Below are 23670 nucleotides of genomic sequence, written 5' to 3'. Positions count from 1 at the left end.
TGTGTCTCTTGTAAGACGTAGGGCTGGAGAGATACAACCGGCCAAATACCTCCAGGACACCGAGGATTTTCAAAAAGTTACCCCGCCAGCGGTGGTTGCCATCCCGGGTAAAAATTTGTTGTTTGTTGGCCGTTTATCTCTTAATTTGAATGATGAAGATACGAGGCAGGACACGTGAACCCATTTTGACTGGCACCGCATCGTCCTCGAAACTCCACTCGAGCTCTCGTGGCCGGCGGGCCCGCGTGAACCGTGGAGCGGGTGGTGGACGCATGACGCGCTTATCCGTCAACGGGCACGACTGCATGGTTTGCGGTGGACAATCTTAATTTTAATGATGAAGATATGAGGCAGGACTCGTAAACCCATTTTGACCGCGGGACCGCATCGCTGCGGTGCCCCCGAAACTCCACTCAAGCGTTGTGGCCGGCGCGGGCCTACGTGAACCATGGGGCGGGTGGCAGGCGGCGCGCGTGCATACACTGTAACCCCCCACAAAAAACAAACGAAAAAGCACACTGAAAAAAAAGCCCACTGTAAAAAATCAGCGAAACAGCGAGGCCGCAAAAGATGAACCCACGAGAAACGAGGGGACACTGTACACGGGTGAAACTGCATCAACCTCACATTTGCTCGGAATAGTGTTTAGGCCTTCATGATGTTGAAACACAATCTTTGTGATTTTTGGTGAAACACTTGCTGTGGCAACACATTGTACGTCCCCCCCTAAAAAACAAAGCAAAAAAGAAGCTGAATTTTAGGGCCTTCACATGGACAAAAACTTGTGAAGCTTTTGCACTCATCACACTAGGCAGAAAAAATAAAAATCACTGTGGAAAGGTTTTTTGTGCCAACTAAAAAAACTAAATTAAAATAAAATTCCAATGTGCCAGTCTCCCAACATGCAAGGACCCATTTATAAGTCAAAGCGCTGTTCTTAACCAGTATATTAATTTTTCACAAGAGCTCTATTTTTGAGAGTACAAAAATGTCTACGCATTTTGGTTTGCGTTGATGCTTCCCTTTTGAAATCAGAAAGTTGTCCTTCAATGCAACCTGATACTGACCTTCAATTAATCAAAGCAGCCAAGTTTTCCCACTTATCTGCTAAACATTTTGCTTTTTTCCCCTGACTTTTACAGGTGAGAGTAGATTATAATGGAGGTGTCAGGCACCAGATGCAGTCCTGGGATTTTACCATTGGTGGTGGTGGTACTGTCCCCAGACACTAAAGAGGAAACTGTTGCATGGCTACTGAGGAGGATAAGAGAAAAACAGCAGGCTGGAGGTACGCACATATTGGCATGGAAAAATAAGTTGACATGTTTTATTATATTAAGGCAGTTAAAATTTCATTTGTTCAATTTAGAGAAAATTTAAAAGAACAATAATTTATGACCTTGAGCAATCCACGCCGCCCCCCATTTTGATCCAGGCAGTACAGCCACATTATGCACTGGAAACTGAGGAAGCTGAATATGAAAAAAGACTCTAATCATCTTACGAACCATGGGTCCAAAAGCATCGGTCTCAAGTTACAGGTTGAAGGACTTGGAAATTTCCAGTCTAACTGGAAATCAGTACTACGACCTACCAGGAATCTACACCCAAAGGAGAATGCCCCTCAGCACTGACGATATCATCAGCACAAAGGAATCGGCCAAGTGGCCATATTTGAACGCTGTTGATGTTTCCCACATCCAAGCAGACGTAGAGTTGTTGAGGATCCAACGCCTACAAGCTACTGGAACCTTGGGAAGTAATTAATTGATAACGGTCCATATGCCATTAAGACACTATTGGGGTGGGTTATTAATGGCCCCTTAAGGAAAAAAGACATGATCAATGTGATGATGGCCATATCACTGCTACTGTCAACAGGATATCGATAGTAAGAATGGAAGAGTTGCTGAAGGAGCAATATGACCAAAAGACATCAGAAGAGAAGGAAGAGATGAAAGCTTGTCTGGCCTCAAGGAAGCAGGAGCAGAAACTCAAGGAGATCCTCCATGACCAAGAGTCTCAGGTCGAGGAAGAGGAGGAGAGCAACCAAAGTCTGCTGAACGAAAAAATGCAGTCACACATTCAGGACCTCGACGAGCTGCTCGATGAGGAGGTAACTGCACGACAGAAGCTCCCGCTCAACAAAGTGACGGCTGAGGCAAAGATAAAGAAATGAGAAGACGTTTTGCTGAAGGATCAAAATACCAAGTTCCACAAGTAAAAACTGCTGAAAGACCAGACCAACAAAGCAACCACCATGCTGACAGAGGAGGCGGAGGAGAAAGAACCTTGGCAACCTTAAAAACAAACTAGATATGATGATGGTGGACCAGGAGGAGCGTCTGACAAAGTAAAAGAAAACACATCATGGAGAAGGCCAAACTCAAATTGGATGCTGAGACAGGAGACCTGCAAAAGCAGATTGCTGAGCTCAAGGCACAGACTGAGGAATTGAAGATCTGGTTGGCCAATAAAGAAGAGCTGCAGGTTTCTTTGGCCAGAAGTAAAAAGGAGGTGGAACAGAAGAACAAGGCCCTCAAACATATCCGGGAGCAGCAGGCCCAAATGTCTGATCTTCAGGAGGATCTGGAATTGGAGATGACGTGCATAAGTTAAGCCGAAAAACTGAAGAGGGACCTCCGCGAGGAGGTCGAGGTTCTGGAGACTAAGCTGGCGAACTCGCTGGACAACACCGTTGCCCAGTAGGAAAATGTAAACAAGCGAGAGCAAGAAGTGGCTGAGCTGAAGAAAGCAATTGATTAGGAAAGCAAAATCTTTGAGGCTCAGAGCAAGGAAATTAGGCAAATGCATGCCCCCACGCTGGAGGAACTGTCTGAACAACTACATCAGGCTACTAGATTCAAGTCCAGCTTGGAAAAGAACAAGCAGTGTCTGTAAAATTTACAACATAGAGTTGGTCTGCGAGTTGAACATACTGCAGCAGACCAAGACACTATCCAAACATAAAGGGATGAAGCCATGCTGGAGAAGGCAGCAAAAAAATGGCATCAAACTGAGCAAGGTCAGCCTGAGAAGCCAGCTGCAGGATGCACATGTTACTGCAGGAAGAGACTCACCAGAAGTTGAATTTGGGCAGTTGAGTGAGGCAGCTGGAGGAAAAAAAACAACACCTTGATGGAGCAGCTGAAAGAGGAAGAGGAAGCGGAGTCTCGCCGCAATTTAGGGTGACATTTACGATCTGTCTCGGGACTGCAGATGAAAAATAGCCTTTGGCTAATTCTGGCATATTTACTGAAATGTTTATTAAAATTTACTGTCCCTGATACAAATAAATCAAACAAACAAACTTGGATAATCAGCTGGAGAAGGCTCAGACTCAGCTGTTTAAGATAACCAAAAAGCTAGAATATGTGAGGGCCTGGAAAAGGTGAAGTGAAAACTCCAGAAAGACGTGCAGCTGACCAGCGAGCTTCTGGAGGAGAAAGCCATGGTCAGTAACAAGATGGAGAAGACACAAAAAACCCCCGACTGCAGCAGGAACTGAACCACCTGATGATGGATCTGGACCACCATTGGCAGATAGTCTCCAACCTAGGGAAAAGCAGGAGTTTGAGCAGATGCTGTCAACTCAGTGCGCCCATGACGATGACTGTGAGAAAGCCACAATGGCAAAGCACAGCGAAGCTCTTTTCAGCCAGTTTGAGGAAGGACTACTGACCATCTTGTGTGTAAACGCTCAAGTGTTTTCCACCAGTCACAAACCACCAAAAGTCTTCACTCCGTCAACAGCTTCTCACCATGGAGATGTGTGGGAGCGCGTCATAGGAAGTTATCTAGAAATCCCTATGAATTGGAAGCTCACGCCCAATCCATCTGCTCACAATCAAAAGAAAGCCAATCCTACCACTGTTTGAAAAAGAGGACCTATACATCAAGCGAAGATGGAGGCAGATACAATATATCTGTGACCTTTTTTGGAAACAATGGCTAAGAGCTGGGTTTGGAGGGTTACTTTTAAAATGTATTCCGTTACAGTTACAAGTTACCTGCTAAAAAAATGCAGTTAGTAATGTAATACAAGTACCATAATATTAAAGTAATGTAACTTGATTACTTTGTATTACTTTTTGATTACTCCAATACCAAGTATGTTCATGAAGACAAAATAAATATCACCACAATATATATTCTATACAATGTGCCCCTGATATTTGCGGTTGATAGGGACCAGGGCAGCCTACAAATAGCAAAAATCCTTGTGTAATTAAAAAGCATATAAGCTATTGATTGATTGATTGAAAGCCTTATGCTGTATTCAAACTGTCACTGAAAGCAACCACATCTCACAGTTTAGATAGACAGACTGACAGACAGACAGATATAGTCATCCAATGAAGATGACGATGCGTGGCATCAACTTCAAAATAATTTTTTATCCCAGTCACAAGTTTAGCCGTGTATATATTGTATATGATTTTTAAATAAGAAAAGAACAGTGTAAGTAAATTTAATATAAACTTGCATATCAACTCTATAGGTGGTATAGTGCTTGCTTTTATCATGGTACACCTTAGTATGATAAAAGCAAGCACTATACCACCTATAGAGTTAATATGCAAGTTTATATTAAATTTACTTACACTGTTCTTTTCCATCACTGCCAACACAGCATCAGTCAGCCTAGATGTGGGCACTATCTTCGTCAGACAGAAAGGGTAGATTCTTGAACCGTGGGTCTACTGCGGATGCCATGCTAAGTGTCTCCTTAAGAACTGTTCGATCTTGTAATAACATCTGTAATTAATCTATGGTTTGGTAGCTGCAGTTGGGTTTGTTTGACCTGTAGCTGGTAACTTGCAGTTGTACTCCGTCTGAAGAATCCAGTAACATGCCTAATTCTGCCAAGTAGCCTTGCCACTGTTGGTAGTTTAAGTGCTTTCTGTGATGCGAGGTTAAGGCTATGAGCAAAACACTGAATGTGAGCCATCTCTGCCAGTCGAGCCGTAACAGCCATGTTTGGAGCATTATCGGTCACCACCACCGGATTTTTATCACTCCGACCCAATTCATCCAAAGCTGCACGCAGTAACGCCACGATATTCTCTCCCGTGTGGCTGTCGTACATTGGTAGTGTTTGTAACACGTGCGAAACAATCTTCCACTCTTCGTTTATGCAATGTGCTGTGGGGGGAGCGGGGGCTGTGGGCCGGTGGGGTGCCTGGCGGGCCTGCCGTCCGTCCTGCTGCGTTGTGTTGGGGGCGCGGGCCATGTTGGGGTGGGGGTGCTCCTGGCTGTAATATGGCTCCAACATCCGTGATATTGTTCTTTCAGTCACGACCCAGCTAGTGTCCATAGGTGAGGGTACTAACATAGATAAATCGAGAGCTACGCCTTTTGACTAAGCTCCTTCACCACAACGGACCAATACAGAGTCCGCATCACTGCAGACGCTGCACCAATCTGCCTTTGATCTCTCTCTCCATCCTGCCCTCACTCGTGAACAAAAACCCAAGATAACTTGGAGAAGGCACGCCACCTTTTTCCGACTGAGGATCATGGTCTCTGATTTGGAGGTGCTGATTTACATAGAATTGGTGCATACCAAAATTGGAGACTACAATAGGCTGTAAACAGTTCACCGAGCACATTTCACCCACTCATTAAAGCATATAGCTACTTCCCCTACTTAACTTTTCTTCATTAATTATGTCTGTGCGTCCTTATTTAGTCAAGCTTGCAGTAGTTGTAGACCTGTGTGTGTGAATTTTTATTTGCTTAGTAGAAATAGAAAATAAATATATTTGCATATACCAAACATCAGCGTGATTTGTGTATTGGAATCAAATTGCTAACCTCTAATAGGTTAAGTTGTAGCGCCTACATACAAAGATGGATTTACACAAGTGTTTTCATTCGTTTACTTAATAAATTAACCAAAAAAACACAAGGGCGACAGAGAGAATTGCAGGCAGTATTTCGTGTTGGATACATCTCTCCTTGAGCAATCTTAATTTTTGCTACAACAGCTCGAATGATCCCTTTTCAGAGACAATACTCTGTAGACAATGTTACTTTTTTTTTTTTTTGTCAATTTATATCCTGCTTTATATGTTGCATCAGGTGCTGAACTGCTTGTGAATCGGCTGCACTCTGAAGTTGTGGATAAAGAGAAAGAAAACCCCAACATTTTTCTTGTGGCAGCCTCCTGTCAAAGACTACTCTCTGGTGCCGAAGATTTGGGTCTCTTCAAAGAGTTCAGTGATGGATCAATGCGAAGTTTTACGTGCATCAACAGCCACAACTTTAAAGAATTTCATGGTAACAAGGATGAGTAAATTCTGATTTTGTATCTTGTGAACCATTACCACTAAGGATGTTTTTAGTGTTTTGGCTTGGTTTCATGTCCGTTTTTAGAATGCTAATGAATGGTAATAAACAATTAGAAAAAATAGGCAAAAGTCCACAGAACATGCTGTGAAGGCCAATTTTAAAGGGAAACTTGATTAATTGAGCCATTTTTTGCAGTAAGAAGATAATATTTTGTCGATAATTAAGATAACTTGATTATTTTTCATAAACATTTAACTCATTTGTTCCCCAAAACGTGTGTGTGTGTGTGTGTGTGTATGTATGTATGTATGTATGTATGTATGTATATATATATATATATATATATATATATATATATATATATATATATATATATATATATATATATATATATATATATATATATATATCTTAAATGTTTTAAGTGTCCCAAAGATGTATTTATATGTTTTATGTTTGACACCTATGTGCTTGAACATACAGAAAGCTTTGATGGAACTTCTCAACTGCACAGAACAATTGAAGCAATGGTAGTTATTACAAAATGGCCAGCAGGTGGCAGCAGAGTATAAGAGATCAACCAGGGCCATGTTGCAAACAAGCTGATTTACCTACAGTTCTTAACAGATTTGTGAATAATGATGAAACTTAGCTGTATATTCTAATGCTAATTGCTGCAAAACGGAAACAGATATAAATTTACTTTTTTCGTCCTGATGAAAGAAGAGACTCTATTCTTTCTTTTGGTAGGTTCCATGTTTTTACAGCAATAGAACACAATATTCTGTGGGCATGGCAAAATCAGTCAAAATTCATTAAAACAGCCAGGAGCAAAGGGGATTGCTTCCTTGAAAATGGGTGGGAGTGACTGAGTTAATACATTTAAAAACTTTTGCCACTTGCTGTCTCGACTGATGACATCACCTGTGCTGAGGAAACAGGTAACGACCAATCATATCTTTGTTTGGGGAAGTAGAGGAGGGGCTAGAGAACTCGCCACCAAGTTGACTCTTCTCTGCTCTCATGTCTGTCCCCAGTCATGTCCGCCTTTCCTGTATATAAGCGATGTGTCGCAGGAAGTCTTTCCACACAGTCAGTCAGATTTTGGACCTTGGTCCACACACAAAGTGCTCCTCACTATTAGGCGCACCGTCGATTTTTGAGAAAATTTAAGACTTTAAAGTGGCCTTATAGTTGTGAAAATATAGTAGTTACCACTACACTAAAAAGACCACATCAAATGCGAATCGGCATCATAGCAACGGGGAAGCAGAGCACGGCACCTCCCTCTGCTTCCGCGTTTTTTTTACTCTCAAATGAAAATCTTAATGCGATCATATGCCAAATTTGAACATGTCTTTAGAAAAAAAATGCAACTCCTCAGCAGCTCCCTAGAGAGGAAGATGCCGTGGGAGAACGGTGCGCTGCTCGGGTCAATGCGTAAATTTCAATCAATCAATCAATTTTATTTCATTCATTTTTAAAATAAAATTACAATATAAAGCAATATTCATAGTAAAGTAAAATAAATTAAATGGGACTGAAATAAGTTAAACTTATTTTGTCTGCCCCTGATAAAAAACAACACAAAATTAACTATTTGACTGCCAGACGTTTTCAGAAAAGGGATGCTGTGGGTGCCAGCTGATTTAAGCATTTTGACTGATCTTTTAAGGTCCACAGAAAATTTTGTGTTTGGCTACGGAAACGCACAAACTACCAAATGAAAGATTGAACTCTCATCTTTCATCAGAAAAAAAAGTTGTTTCTACCTTATTCCGTATTTCAGTAATCAACAATAGAAAATGGTTAGTTTCACCCAAATGCTCTGTTTTGGACCAAAATACGGAGAAATCAAGCTTTTTGTGAAACTATATTATTTCATGCACTCTAGTGAATTTGTCACCTTTTTTTTCCATGAATGATGCCACAAACACCTAAACAGTGCTTTACTTCTGTAAAACACTACCACCAACAATGAAAAAGTGTTTTTTGATAGCAAAATACGTTTATTTACATTCGACAGTGTAACAATTTGACAAAACAATTTGGCAAACTATTTACAAATGTGTGCAACCGTGGTACTATTTACAATTGTGTGGATGTTTCAAATACAGTTTTTCTTTTTTGTAACACTCCCCTGCGTGCAAGGGGACGCAGCAGGAATTGCACAACAGATTAGTTTCACTGCGACTGCCCCTTCGCGTGCAGATGCTACACTTTCTTGCTGGCCTTTTTTTCCGGGGAATAGCAAGTATATACTGCAGTGTGTGTTTGGCCATGTTGCCATCAAGTCTACTCTCAGGATCATGATACAGTGACGTTACGGTGGTGTTATGTCTGGCTTCCTCATGTCCTTCAGTTCCTATACCGGGTGGTAAGAGATGTTCTGATCCATCTTATCCACTCCATTCATGGTGGCATCGTAGTTCATTAGTCCATAGTCCCTTAGCATAATTTACATAAATATATTTGCAATGTACAGTCGGATGTGGTACTCGAACACAGGACCTCCTGGTTACTGGACAAAGCATTTTACTAAGTGCGCCACTGAGCAGTATCAGAGAGTTGGTAATGATGATCACTTGTATGTATGAAAGTGGGACTTGCATGGGATTGCGTGGGAATGCTGAAAGCTCAATGCTAATAGCTGAATGCTAAGACAATTAGATTTAAAATCTGTGGTAAACACTGATTAGCGACTTCCCTTTTGCCACGCCGCGGTAAGCACTCTCCAGCAGTGCCCACGGCGGGGTCCGGGTGTTGTAATGCTGCCACGCTGCGGCTAGCACTCTCTGGCGGTGCAATTTAAATGTAGTCCTTTGCAATCACAATTATATTACAGGGAAACCTGTTGAATAGTAGTTCAATTAATTAATTCCATTTAGTTGCAATCCTGTGGGAGAGAAGTGCACTTAGATGAAATATACAAGATGAAATATATAAACATTTTTCAAACGGTTATAAGAAAAAAACGGACAACAACATATACACACAATATGTGCTGCAATGTAAGCGCATATGACTACGAATGGTAATGTTGCAAATGTAAGTACGGATTAAGTTGTGTATGTAGATGACCATGATGTGAAACGGTACAGCTCAAAAAGATAACTGTCCGGAAATTCCAGCATACATATGTGCAGTCTGATAACAATCTTGCGACAAATATTTAATTTCCTACACAATATTGCCGCTTCTTCATCAATAGGGTCATTGTCAAAAGGACATGCCATGTTGGTGACAAAAGTGGACTTTACGCTATAGACTATAAGGTGTATTCACGCAAAAAGTTACTGCAGCGGACTGAATGAATGAGGAAATTAAATGTTGTGTGTGGCTAAAAGGAGGCGGGTACAGGGAAAACCTCGAGGTTCATTGTGAAAAACCTGCTACCAACTAGGTTAGGTTCATGGACACTGTTACTACTAACTAACTGACCAAGAGTTTAAAGTGAATGCGACACGAGAGAAAGTCACCCTAAAACATTTTTTAAAAAGAGTACAAGTACAAATAATGTAATTTCAATGATTACTTTGGTAAAAACGCGATGACAAGGGCTTGTAAAAATTTAATATTTTCGTGAACTTCCAAAACATGGCAGCTCACTGGTGATGCCCCCTTTTTCCGAGCCTGGACACGCGTGATGTCAGCGAGCCATACATGGGCAGGTATAGTTGGCAAAAACAAAACGTGGACATGGCGGAATACGACACTGATAGTGAGGTGCTTTCTGACTCGACATCAAGTATAGAGTTGGAATTTGACATTGCCGTCGACGAGCAGTCTTCAGACGAAGACATTTCAGTCCTGGAATGTATCCAGCCATATCGGTTTGAGCCGTATCTAGATGAAGGTGCTGGTGCGACTTCGGACTCTGAAGGTGGCCGTAACCAACTTCAAGCTGCCGAGGTAGAAGACGACATCGGCAGGCTTAAGAACACAGAATGGTAAAGCTTGTTCTTTATTTTAAAATGGAACGTATGGATTAACAATGGTGTTAATATTTTCCTATGGGTGAAATAGCAAACGCTTTGTGGCCAAAATGTAGCTTGGCTTAGTCCATCCACCCATTTTCTTAACCGATTATCCTCACAACCGGTACACTCAAATGATTATTTATGCATGATTGTTATCTATGCTATACTTGTTACAGTTAAAAGCTAATTTATATTGGTAGTAGCAAAATGGAACTTATTCATTTTAAAATGGCAATCATGGACTAAAATGCTGCTTACTCACCTTTGTAAAAAGTGAAGCCACCGCTGCCCCTTTTACATTGCCACATGCCAACCCCTGTGAGACTCGGTTCACATAAATTAATGGTTAAAGGGTACATGGATTTTCGAAATTAAAATGACCTCATACCCATCAGATGCATGTTTTTTTTTTTCCTGAAATGTTTGTAATAGATGATGCAAGTATTTATCAAATAATGAAAACAATCTTTGTAAATGTTATAAATGGCAAAAAAAAGTTGACTGTGCTCTTCAGGTGTTCCTGTGGTAACTGTGTAGCAATGGCAACAGTGATGGAGAGCATTTGCTGTCACGAAGAGCAAAAGGTCAAGGCCAAGTTGTAGGAGTCCCAGCAGCAGATCCAGTGTATCACCCATCACTGGGCGTTTGAAGCGGTGTGCCTCAATGTGGAAGTCCTGCAGACAGACCGCTTATTTTACTTTCCAGCAACACTTCTGAGATGATTTTGGAACAGAGTAAGTATAATTACTGGTTTTGCATTTTAAAATAAGATGAATAATTTAATATGTTTTTTTTTTTTGTATTTCCAGGTGGAAGAGGTACACTGCCTACAGGCAATTTATCCGCTGGTGCTACCAGTTTCTGGGCAGGCGTGTCAGGGTACCGATTCCTTCTTGTGCAGTGTCACTAATAAGGAGAACATTTCCATCCAATGACAATGACTACAAAGGATACCTCGAAATATGATATAAATAAATACAATTATACAAAAGAATTACATGCCTTTTTCTTTTCATTCAAAGTATAAATGAACACCTAGAGATCAGTTATGCGTATAAATTTGCAATTTTATTTTACAAATTTACAACTTGCTGCTTGCGAGTCATCACTCAAACTTTTCAGTGATCCCTCTCCCACATAAAAAAAACAACAAAAAACACTCAGCTACTACTCCCCTGTAAATGAAAAAGTTAACGGTAAGAAAAGCGCGAAATGTGTGCCCGCATAGCCTTGGCCTTGTCTGGCTTCTGAAAGTCTACACACAAGGGTTGGCGTTCTGCCACTTCCTGGTCCAACACCAGCTCTTCAAGGAGTGTGTCCTCATCCAGATTGGCCCCCTGACAGATGCTCTCCACAATATTCTTAAGATCCTCCACATATTCTGCAATAATATACCCATTGAATTATATATATACAGTATATCATGTTATACTTTCATTTCTATTCCTACTTTTGTTTTCTTCGTTTCCACTATGTTGTGATAAGATTTTTGAATTCTTACTGCAAATCATTTTAGAGAATTTTGACATTATCAATACTCACACATTATTGCGTTCAATGAGTATATATACACAGAATCCACCCAATGAAACAACAGACTGTCAGATTTTTTCCATTCTCTTTTAACGAGCAGTAGAAAATGGGTAGTTAAACATAATTCAGCCTTTTCTCCCATTGAACCTTCAAACTGATCTCATATCTAACATGGGACATTGGTATCATCTACTGGTGGTTGTGCATCGGTAAAGTTGTTAAAGTTGTATCAAAATTTACAATAAAGCAGAATCAGATGTCCCCCCCGACCCATCCCCCTTGAAAAAAATGAACAAATATACTTGTCAATGGCAGTGAATAAGTTAACTGTGGATGCAGATAATTAAAATAAAAAATACATACGAAATGTTGGCTGCCCCAGGCTTTTGCGCACAATAAATGCACCTTTCCTGCACTTGAGATAATAAGCACTGTATTTAGTGTCCCCATCCTTTGTGACATCCTGGATCCGGTGTGCATTTTCATTAAAATGCAAGGCTGCCAGGTATGACCTGTTACTGAAGGGGAAAAAAATAAAATACATGAAAATTTAATAAATGTTACATCATTCAATAGTGTCTCCCAACTTAAAATATGCATACTGTACCTGCACAGCATAGCAGTGTAGTTGAAAGAAATCATCTTCGGTGCAAAGTGGTTGAGGAGGCTGTGAAATGCCTCAAGGTTGGATGTTTGGTGATCATGAGAGAGCCGCTTGATGTCATCACACAGTCTCTGGGAGAGCAGGATCTTCTCCAGCTCTGTAGCAACCTTTGTACCTTTTCAAATTATAAGAAGCATATAATTTTCTTTGGTAACTAAAAATGAAAGTTTGTTGAATAGGTGCAAAGAGATTTGAATTATAATTACATGGAGGAATCCATGGTTTTTACTGCTCCCGTCCAACCAAAGGGCCATGCTCGCATTCAGGGAAGGCTCTGCCAAAACCAGAGTGGTTGCTCTGGATGTGTTTGATGATGGACTTCCACTTGTCAAGAGCAAGAGGTGGAGGATGTGTGGATATTGAACCCTCATCATTTTGTTGATAGACAAATGTCGGTCCGTGACAAGTGTCTTAACTTTCACAAAGTTCTCCACCTTCTGTAGGCACCGCTCCAGACCCACCTGCTCCATATAAAAGCTCCCTACTACTTCATTACTCTGAAACAAATGTTCATTGTATATTATTAAATAATGGACACAGTAGACATTCTTCCAAAATTTGAAGTAATTAATTTGCAAAAACAACTTCCCCAAACAAACTAACCTGTACAATCTGGACGTCGATGATGGCTTTCTTCTTCAGCTCCATCAGAGTGTATGTGCCAAACTTAGCACTGTGACCTGGCGAATCAGCACGGCCATCGCCACCACACACTAGGCCTTCACCTTCAGCCTGCAGGGTGCTGATCATCCAGGTCTGACGTTCCCACCAAAGATGCCGGATGGCTGCATTCAGGACGGTAAGCTGATGGCGCATGTGGGAGAACACACGGAGAACCTTTGAGACAGTTGCCCCGGCAAACAAAATCGCAGCAGACAAGAGGATGTTGCCAGCACCAATCCGCCCAAAGTAAGGCTGACTGTTCCAACTCAAGGAATTTTGACAATCCTTGGATTCCAGTGCCACGCGAAGCAAAGTACCACTCTCGCTACGATCCCATGATAGCTGCCGAGAGCCACACAAAATACAACTACGCCAGTCCGAGAACAGCTGCACCAGACAACTCCAGAATGTTAAGTACACTGAGGGTGCCCAGTGCTCTCACGGTTCTTCTTTGGTGGTAGCATTTTAGTGTCATCATCCTCAGAGTCCTCCAAGGTGTATAGTGCATCTGAGGGTATGTAATCTTCGTCAGTCTCATCGGGCATGTCACCACAGTCTGTCTTCCACTCATTTTCTGCATGGAGGGTCTGACTTGCCACGGTCAACAAAGAGCTCTGCCTGGACCAAACTGTCTGCACTCCTGAAAATACGATTCCATAAACATATGTATCATGCAAAGTATATTGTTAGAGATGATAGTAACTTTGATAACATGTAATCAAAACCAAAATTATTACAATAGCTACACTTACCCTGTTGATGTCCTTTAGCTCGAATCAAGACTGCTACAGTTCTTGTTGAGGGCAAGGCTTGACATGAAGCTTCTTTTTGCTTTAAAAAAGAAAATAAACATCTTAATAAGAAATGATGTTGAAATGCAGTAATATTTAAACCTATAAAATACAGTGATTCATTGTTTAAAAAATGTACAATACATTTGTAAATTACATGTACATGACAAATTTGAAAACTAGATGGAGGGTGCTTTTTTTGTTTTTTACATTAATTGGTTTGTTATCAATCATGTATATTATACAGTAAATTTATTAACATTTTGGATGCGAACATCATACATCATCCAAGTCATCTTCCAAACATGTCGCCTGTGTAGCAGTTTCCTTTGACTCATACTCCATAAGCATTTCATCCACCATCTGAGACAAAGTTTGAACTGTGTTAACTTGGGCATGATGCCTTCAACACAGATACACAGCACAATACATAATGCACAATAAAATTGTTACCACTCGGAAACTCCTAATTACAACCGAGTTCTGTTCATGTGATTGAGTTGTTACAGCAAAATTGTGTATGCTACGTAATTGTGTAGATTATAAAAGAACCTGCTGTGCTAGCCGACGTTAACGACCTTATAAGTGTTAATATTTCTTTTTTTCTTCTTCTTTTTTTTTTCTTTCTGGAGAGCTCAGTATTGTTCATTTGACATGTCATCATCATTGGTCTCCTTTTTTTCTTTCTTTTTTTTGTGTGTGTGTGTGTGTGTGTGTGCGTGCGTGCGTGTATTCATTAGTGCACCTAAAACCTATTAAAAAATCCCATACCGTTCACCTAAACCGAACACTTCAGAATCCAGCCAGAGTCGTGGGGCCGTCAGGAGACCCGAAGAAGGACCAAAGAAAATAAAGGAAAGTGAAGTCCAGCACCGACCAGACATCACCCACCAGGCCACTAACCAGAGTCCTTCACCAACCCCAGAGACATCTGAATTCCAACAAATCAGGGAGACCTCAAGGGCCCAAAGGAGAAACTGAGGAAAGGTAGGAAGGACAGACGAAGCAGAGTGAGATCCACAGACACCAGCCTCCACCGATTCAATGACCTGAGGAAGAAGCAGTTTGTGTCTGAGTTTCGGTAGATGCTGGTGTGGTGGATCTGGCATGCAGGAAAATCTCCACCAAAGGGGAGCCGTTGACCCCCGCCAGGACAGAGCAAGCGCAACACCTCAGGGCCCCCCAGGCCACGGCAGCGCCAAAGGACGACCCCCGGGCCCCGCAGGGGCCACCGGCCGGAGAGCAAACCCAGGAGCAGGAGCGCCCCCCACCCCAACGCGGCCCGCGCCCCCAACCCAACGCAGCAGGACGGGGCACTGCAGGCCCGCCAGGCACCCCACCGGTCCACAGCCCCCGCTCCCCCCACGACCCCCCATCCACCCCAACCCAGCCCCAGCTGCCCCCAGGCCCCCAAACCCCCAGACACCCCCCCCCACCCAACCACCACCACCCCCCAACCAAGCCGCCCACCAACCCGCAGCCCCCCAGCCCCAGATCCCAGGGACACCCCGCACCCAGGCACCGGCGCCGAAGAGGGGCCGGGCAGCGGAGTGGAGAGGGCATCCGCGCCCACCCCACCCCCCACCACGTGGAGGGACGGAATACCGGGGGCAGAAGGGGAGATGGGGGCACCGGAGGACGGGCAGCACCCCCGAACCCCAGGCCCGGCGGGGAGAGGCCCTGGTCGTTACCCCAACGTTCTAAGTGAAAACTAACCCTGTTACTGAGTTCGCCAGCTCGCCGACTGGCGAACTCTACCCTTAAACCTTGAGTGTGACCCCACCCAGTGTATATACATAAGTGTGTGTGTGTGGTGCATTAAAATTGGGAGCAGGTGAACCGGAGCAGAGGGAAATGATATCCCCCTCTGCTCCGATCCACCCGCCTCCCAGGCATGTCAATGAGCGTATGTGGTGCATTAAAAAAAATTAATGGGGGGAGGGGGGGAGACACACGGACAGGGGACCGCAGCACTGCTCCATACTGCGGTCTGCCCCAACCGATTGCCCCCCCCCCCCCCCAGTTGTGTGGTGCATTAAAATTGGAGGGGAGTTATAGGGCGAAGACAGTGTTTCCACCCTACCCCACTCCCCCCCAAAGTGTGTTATGTGCCCTATATGTCTATAAAAGTGTATTGTGCAAAACTAGTGCAGTGAGTTAAGAGGAGCGACCAGCTGGGCCCCCCCCAATCGGGTGGGGGCGGGAGGCGCACCCGCCCACCAAACCCCCATCCACCCCACCGGGACCCCGGGCTCGCCCCCCGGATACTGGGGCCCGCCCGAAGTGCCAGGAGGTCCACCGGAGCGGGGCAGGCACAACACCAAACCACCCACCCTCCCGGCCCCCGGAGCGCCGAGACCTGGGCCACGGATGGAGCCCCCGGCCCAGGGGAGGGGGAGGAAGGCGGACAGGGGAGGGGGAGGGGACGGGGGAAAGAGACGACAAGAAGGGCAGGAGGCAGCGGCAGGGCCGCAGAGAGAGGGGGAGAGGAGGAGGAAGGGTGACGAGGGAGAAGGGACAGGGAGGCGAACGACGGGCGGGGAGAGGAAGCAAGGGACAGGAAGGGGGAAGGGAGAGGGAACCACGGGCCACCCCGGCGGCCCACAGGCCCCAAGTGTTAATATTTCTTGCCATTCACAAATCCTTCGGCGCTCCCCGCCATGTTGAAACTTGAATAGTTCTCACAACTCGGAACTTTGGGTATCAAAATTAATTCCCAGTTGTCCAGTACATAATACAACATGAGGGGGTGTTCACGTGCAATTTTCTACTCGACATGTGGTATTTACCATAATTTCGATAGCACATGAAGGCAGTGCTCTAATTTTCTAGATTGCAGTTCTTACCCGTTTTCTTTCTCTTTTCATAATGGCCGTCGACTGTCATTTTGCCGCGGGTGCTATTACATTCGATGTTGTTCCTTTCTGTTTGCTCCTTGGAAACAGTCTCGGCACAGCTGTTGGCAAAAGCACGGTTTTGTGTTGCACGTTATAGCCCAGTGACTGCTTCAGGGCTGGGAGCCAGTCAAACAAGTCTTCCTCAAAATGTGCGCTGCACAACACCGACGTTGGAGTGTGCGTCCATTTATCTCAAGTCCGTTGTGCTTGCTTTGTCCATTTTTCGTGAAGAACTGCGTCTTTGGGGAACCAAAAAAAGCTCACGCCAACCTCTCTTCGATTAGAACAAAATCCGGCAACGCAACAAGACGGCATTGTAGAAACTCAGCAGGCGATAAAACACACAGCAACAGCAAGCCAGCAGAGTCAAAGCAGGGATGCTGTCTTCCTGTCTTCTGCTTACGTCATATCCGATTCGGCCGCTGGGAGCGCGCCACTGGCCAGGTTTTGCGCGGTTAATTTAAAAATCAAGAAATACTTTGTTAATATGTTTTAATTCGATAAGCCGCTAATTTTGCTGTGTATATTATATTGTTGAAAACAACATATTAAAAACTGTCCTGAGCTGTCCCGTATGCTTTAAATTACCTGTTTTTATGAAACAAGCTAGAGGCTCTTTTCTTCTGGTTTCAGAAACGGAAGACGCAGAGTTTCCCACATTTCAGGGTTTCTTGACCCAGGGTTCTCACTAAACCTGCTTTGTGAAATAGACCCCTGGTGGATGTGGTACTTGTCCATGAGAAGGGGGCAGAGAGGGGAGGAGAGGTGGTAAAGTGTTCAGCAGGTTTACAGCCTGAGGATAGAGGCTGTTGGATGGACCTCTACCTTCTCCCTCTGGGCAGCAGTTGTAACAGATGATCAGCGGGGTGGTGGCAGTCACACAGGATGTTCCACACTCTTTTCAGACACCTCAGAGTGGTGTAGATAGTACTGATCCCTGGGAAAGTAGTCCCAATGACTTTCCCCGCTGTTTCCACCACTCGCTGGAGTGCCTGCTGGTCCGCCTTTGTGCAACTGGTGAACGAACCACACTAAAAATCCATGTCAGAATACTACTGATGGCACAGTTGTAAAAGTTCAGAGTTCTGGGAATGCAGGTGCTCCTCAGCTTCCTTAGGTATCAGAGGTGTTGTTGAGCCTCCCCCACAGCTGAGGCAGGCAGTGCGGCTACGGCAGGATAGGTCTTCCGTTACTAGGGATGTAACAACTGCAATATCGTCATATCGCAATATTAAAACTGCCACAATATTGTCGTCGTCATGTCACAATATTATTAGCATCACATCTGTTAAAAAAAAGTCAGGTTGATTTCCATTTATGCAGTTCTAGCATCTTCTGGTGGCAATTCTTTTAGTGCAGTTTAATTTTCAGAAGGCATGTTTTGGTCCTTCTATGTTTAAAATCCACGCTGATGGTCAGCTGAAGGGGAACGTAATATGTTTGTGAACAGAGTCAATATGTGGAGGAACTCAATGTGTGTGTGCATTATCAAGTGCCTCAATATTAAGTCTTATTAAAGATTGTGTTATTCCTATGCATTACTGTTATGTACAACATTACAATATTCTTTTTTTTGTAGAAGCTCATTTTTTTACAATATTGTGACCTTTTTTATATCGCTAACCTCACCACAATATCGTGATAATTATCGTATCGTGGCCTTCATATTGTGATAATTATCGTATCGTGGCCTTCATATTGTGATAATATTGTATCTGGCCTTCATATCGTGATATCGTATCGTAATGTTTGGATATTGTTACATCCCTATCTGTTACTGTCACCTCTAAAACTTCTAAAGCTGCTCACCAGAGGTGTGGACTCGAGTTATGTGACTTGGACTCGAGTCAGACTCGAGTCATGAATTTGACGACTTTAGACCCAACTTGATTTTTTTTTAAAAGACTTGCAACTCGACCTGGACTTGACCAACAATGACTTGTGACTTCACTCGGACTTGAGCCCTTTGATTTGAAATATGTATCTGAACGAGTAAGTTCCTCTTGGTGTGCAAGCTGGGCTTAAAGCGCCGTCATTCAGACATGTCAGGGAAGCCCCAAAGGCGCAAACATACGTCGCCTACGCTAAAGCAAACTTCAAAATAAAGCTGACCAAATAATACATTGACACCAATGTTGGCGTGAACGCCAGCTTGACTACTTCCCTTTGACATTTCGGCTTGCATTATCGACATTTTTATTGAAATGACATATTTTCTACCACCATTATCATAATGCCACCCCAAAAGTATATTAAATAGCGAATTTAGGACGCGAAGAAACCGCAAGTTAATTATCATTTAATTATCATTGCACGATACGGTACAAGTCCCCGGCGTTCGTGGCTAGTAGCTAACTGTTAGCGTTAGCATCGAGTGCCTGGCTCGCAACAGTAGTTTGACAGGTGTTGCTTGGCTGGCTTGCTTTTCTTATTGTGGACCGATGCTTTTTTGTAATCCACTCTCCCTGTTTAAATGACGGGAATGTGCCTTAAATTGAACTTGGATGTATTTTTCACTATTAAAAATAAATAAATAGTTGCCTTCATTTATAGTTATTTTATAAAGCACTAGCTTTAAAACAAAAACAAAAAAAAAACATTCAAAATGTCCAATATGGCCATTTGGATTTTAGAAACACAACTTCAAGTGCATTACAAGTGCAATATAACATAAGGCAGGATATCTTCACCTTATTTTTATACATGGACCATGTATAAAATAATTATGTATCTTGCCTTATATTGCACTTAAAGTTGTGTTTCTAAATCCTAACGGCCACATTAGACATTTTGAGTTTATATTTATATATATATATATATATTTTTTTTTTTGGTGTATTTTTTATTTAATGGGCAAAAGCATTTTACAAAATAAATTAAGACTAAGTTCTATTTATCTGATTTCATTTCTTTATTTCTTTTTTTTTTAAACAATCCGATCCATGACTTTTGTTTGTTTGTTTGGGTACAAAAACTATGAGGTCAACAAAAAATGAATTGCAGTATGTCCAAAATTAGATCACTGACGGAGAGGCAACAACTTCAAACTTTGTTCAACATCTGAAGTTGCACAAAGAACGTTAAGTAAGCTAATGTTAATTGTTTATCAGCTAATTATTGTTGCTAGCTGCATAGTTAATGAGATTGTCAACTCACTGGTAACACATTGCAAACAGAGAAATCTGTTGCACCATTCTGGGTTCACTTCCTGAGTCCCTGACTCCTACTTTGATGCTCACCCCAAATAATATCATCTATGATGTTGTTAAAATGACTCGAAAGGACTTGAAACTCAATGTGTAGGAATTGCTTGAGACTTGTCAGTCTTGACTCTGGACTTGACTCGGGACTTGTCAGTCTTGACTCGGGACTTGACTCGGGACTTGACTCGGGACTTGAGGGCAAAGACTTGAGACTTACTTGTGACTTGCAAAGCAATGACTTACTCCTACCTCTGCTGCTCACCCTCTCCATCACCTCAGAGCCAATGTAGAGGGGTCTAATTCTAAGAAAATTCCTGCGAAAGTCCACAGTAATTTCCTTGGTCTTTTTTTAGGGATGTTCGATACCATTTTTTTTTTTTTAGACCAATACCAATACAGTATTTCAATCTTCAGTACTCACAGATACCAAGTGCCGATACCATTAGTACTTATGATAGATACAATTTCCCCCAAAACAAAAACAGATTAAAAAAAAAATGACCCATATATCCCAATTATAGCAAATTTCCTTAAAATTGCTTGAAATAATTGGCAATTATATTTTTTTAATTTGCTCATAAAAGTCATTTTGCATAGAGGGCACAATAAAATACATAAAAAAAAATAGATAAATAAAATTAAACAAATAATCCAGTGGACAGGAAAAAAAAAGTCCTATGAGCTTTCTTTTACGCATGTACCAATAACACAAATTGTCCTGTATATTATACAGCACTGCATGGAATTTTTGTAACTCTATAGCTGGAATAATCCCTCAAAATACCAGGTACCATGTTTGCGATAATGGCCATATGTCACACCAAGATGAAACACAAAAACAGTTTTCTGTGGTAGATACAATACACAGTTCTTTTGGATTCAGTGTCCTTAAAAACACATTTACACACCTATATGAGCATTGTAGGTGAAGTAAACATTCAGATATATTAAGAAATAGCTTTTGGAAAATGGCTGCCATATTGGCCAACAGTCAAATCTGAGACGGCCATATAGCTGAATTTTTCTATAGGGCTTGTTCTCTGTTTATTCCAGATTTCACAGTGGCAGGTGACGATCTTAACTGCCTGGCTACGGCTGCCCATTATTAGAAGTAGTATGGCTTTTAGTAATGCCCCTAGGCTTTCTTTTTTTCTTGCATATTTGTTGTGAATTTCACAATCTTCGGGCATTAATCTGTATGGCATCCTCACCTAAAGTGGTGTGCAATCAGCACTGACTTAATGCTGACTGTCCTGTGACCAGAGACCCGGTCCGGTTTTGGTCGAGACGAAAGTAGTCCGGCAAGTTGGCTCGGGTCACGGAAATAAAAAGTTTTTCTTCTAAAAACAATTTGTGTTCAAAAGAGTGATACATTTGCATCACAAAACTGCACATTAGAAAAAAGTCAGACTCCATTACCATTTTTATTTGGCTTCACACAACCGGCTACTGTCGGCCGCAGCCAACGCCGAACACAAAAAACTTTACTTGCAAGCCGAATTAGCACACGTTACCAACAATGTATGGTTGATTACCTTTCCAAATTTTCCACTGCGAGACGTGCGATGTGTTCCATAACACTCGGAAAAGAGAATACAAAACGAAGAATGTGCAGCACAGGAACACACAACACACCTGAGTTATAAAAGCATATAAAGTTTGTACAATCGTAACGTTATATACTAATAGCTCTCGCGCTCCATTAGTTCTCTTGCATCAGGTAAACACTTCCAAACAACTTGGTTTGTGCGCGTCTTTCAGCTGGACCAGTTTTGTGATGTAAATTTATTACTCTTTTGAAAACAAATTGTTTTTAGAAGAAAAACGCTCGACTACTTACATCTCGACCAAAACTGCACCGGGTCTCGGGTCACAGGACGCTGTCAGTGGCAAGTCAGTGCTGATTGCACACCAATTTAGGTGAGGATGCCATGCAGATTCATGTCCAAAAACCCGAACTATCCCTTTAACTTGCCTCTGACCATTTTCTTTTTTAGGGGATGGCGATGGTTTTCTCAGCATGGCGGAGAGCCAGTACATCATTAAACATGAGTTGGAGACTTTACGAGCTAAAGATGAAACTCATGTTCCAGGATACACACAAGCTAAGCTGTACCCCGGGAAATCTATCAGTGAGTCTATATCAAGTACCAATCCTATACAAAATTAAGTTCAACAATTGTATACAAATAAGTAATACTGTTGCAGCCCTTGACATTGAAAACAGTGAACACAAATCACATACGCCACCAACTGACCTATACCTAGCTTCGCCCACCAAGTGTACAAGTTTCCACTGATTGCCCCAGAATAGCAGCCGCGCATCTAATATCCGACGTTACATCAACTATACTCAACAATAATAATGTGCACATAAATACAATATTCACCAATACAAAAGATAAACATACTCGTTTACATTCTGCTCTCTTAACGCGCCTGTAATTTCCTTGCTACCTGGCAACTTTGGCACTCCCTGCCTGTGTGTGGTAAAACAACATGTGACAAGTTGGCCTGGGACTACACTATATGCTATTTCCGGGGCACACAGGCAACTCGGATGTGCTGACTGACCCGCTGTGCTGGCCACTTACACTCACAACTTACCAGTCATGCAATGATTAATAACCTCCCAAATTGATCATACATGATTTTACAGCTGGCCAACACCAGTGGTAACATATTAAAACATTGTGTCTAATAGGGGTGGGTGATATGGCCTAAAAATTCTATCACGATATAACAAAGAAATTTGCAGTGATAATATTTTTGACGATATTAGTAATAATTACTAAACAATAGATTTGTGATTGGTGCTTTGGATTAATAGAACGTTTATTGCAGCACAATATTTAAGCCACCTTTTTTCCACAATTGAAATGTAAGCAAAGTGCAAATATAGCAACCGTAAAAGAATGAAAGGGAAATAAAAACAGGCCAGGTACTGTTTACTGTTTACCCTGTGTGGTCTAATTGTAACATAACTGCTGAAAGCACATAAATCACATTTACTTAGTAAAAACAAACAAAAAAAACCTTCAGTGGCAAATTACATGAGTCAATAAAGTAAAATTATTTTCTCCTGTGTGGTTGAGCCTAATGTAGAGGCAAAAAGAAGAAGAAGATACAATAGCAGCCAGTCTGTGGCATCATGCTCTGTACATCGCAGGCAACTGTATTGTTGAAAAATGTTTTCCCCTGCGATTGTTTTAGGCAGTGATATGTTGCTGTAACCGGCAACCCTCTTTTAAGCGATATTTTGCCGTGAATGTCTCTGATTGGTCAATAAGAGGAGCGACAAAATGCCATGATTGCTTGTAGACATTACTAGCGGGTATGAATAACGCAAATGTGCATGTTTACACCGCTGCGCAACAGCAACGCGCACGCCGTCTTGTCGGAGCACGTTAGCTTAGTGGCCGGTTAGCATCACAAAGTCACGTAAACTATGAGGCGAGTTACCGGTCACAGTAAAATAACCACTGCAGATTGTTTCTCTTGGCCAAACAATATGTGACGGCTTCAGTATTATCCAACCACCATCTGTTTTTTTTTTTCATAAGGAGTAAGTATGTCTAATCAAGAGTTTTCCAGTAATAAACTTTTGTACACGCCAAACAACACATTCTGTCTCACATGTCCTCC

The 23670-nt window shown here is 42.3% G+C and overlaps 1 protein-coding gene across 5 annotated transcripts in view; it reads left to right on the top strand.

Moving 5' to 3' along the window:
• Positions 1–23670, top strand: part of ano10a (anoctamin 10a) — an 84368-nt gene that overhangs the window by 5372 nt on the left and 55326 nt on the right. For 3 of the 5 annotated variants that reach the window (XM_077575204.1, XM_077575202.1, XM_077575201.1), the window contains exons 2-4: positions 1143–1288; positions 6085–6282; positions 22023–22157. In XM_077575204.1, coding sequence (XP_077431330.1) covers positions 1159–1288; positions 6085–6282; positions 22023–22157 — 463 coding nt within the window. In that variant the 5' untranslated portion in view covers positions 1143–1158. The remainder of the gene's footprint in view (positions 1–1142; positions 1289–6084; positions 6283–22022; positions 22158–23670) is intronic. The other 2 variants (XM_077575205.1, XM_077575203.1) reach the window with 2 other exon arrangements.

This window comes from Vanacampus margaritifer, chromosome 9 (assembly GCF_051991255.1).
Source record: "Vanacampus margaritifer isolate UIUO_Vmar chromosome 9, RoL_Vmar_1.0, whole genome shotgun sequence".
NCBI lineage: Eukaryota > Metazoa > Chordata > Actinopteri > Syngnathiformes > Syngnathidae > Vanacampus > Vanacampus margaritifer.
This window is presented reverse-complemented; position numbering and strand designations above follow the sequence as displayed.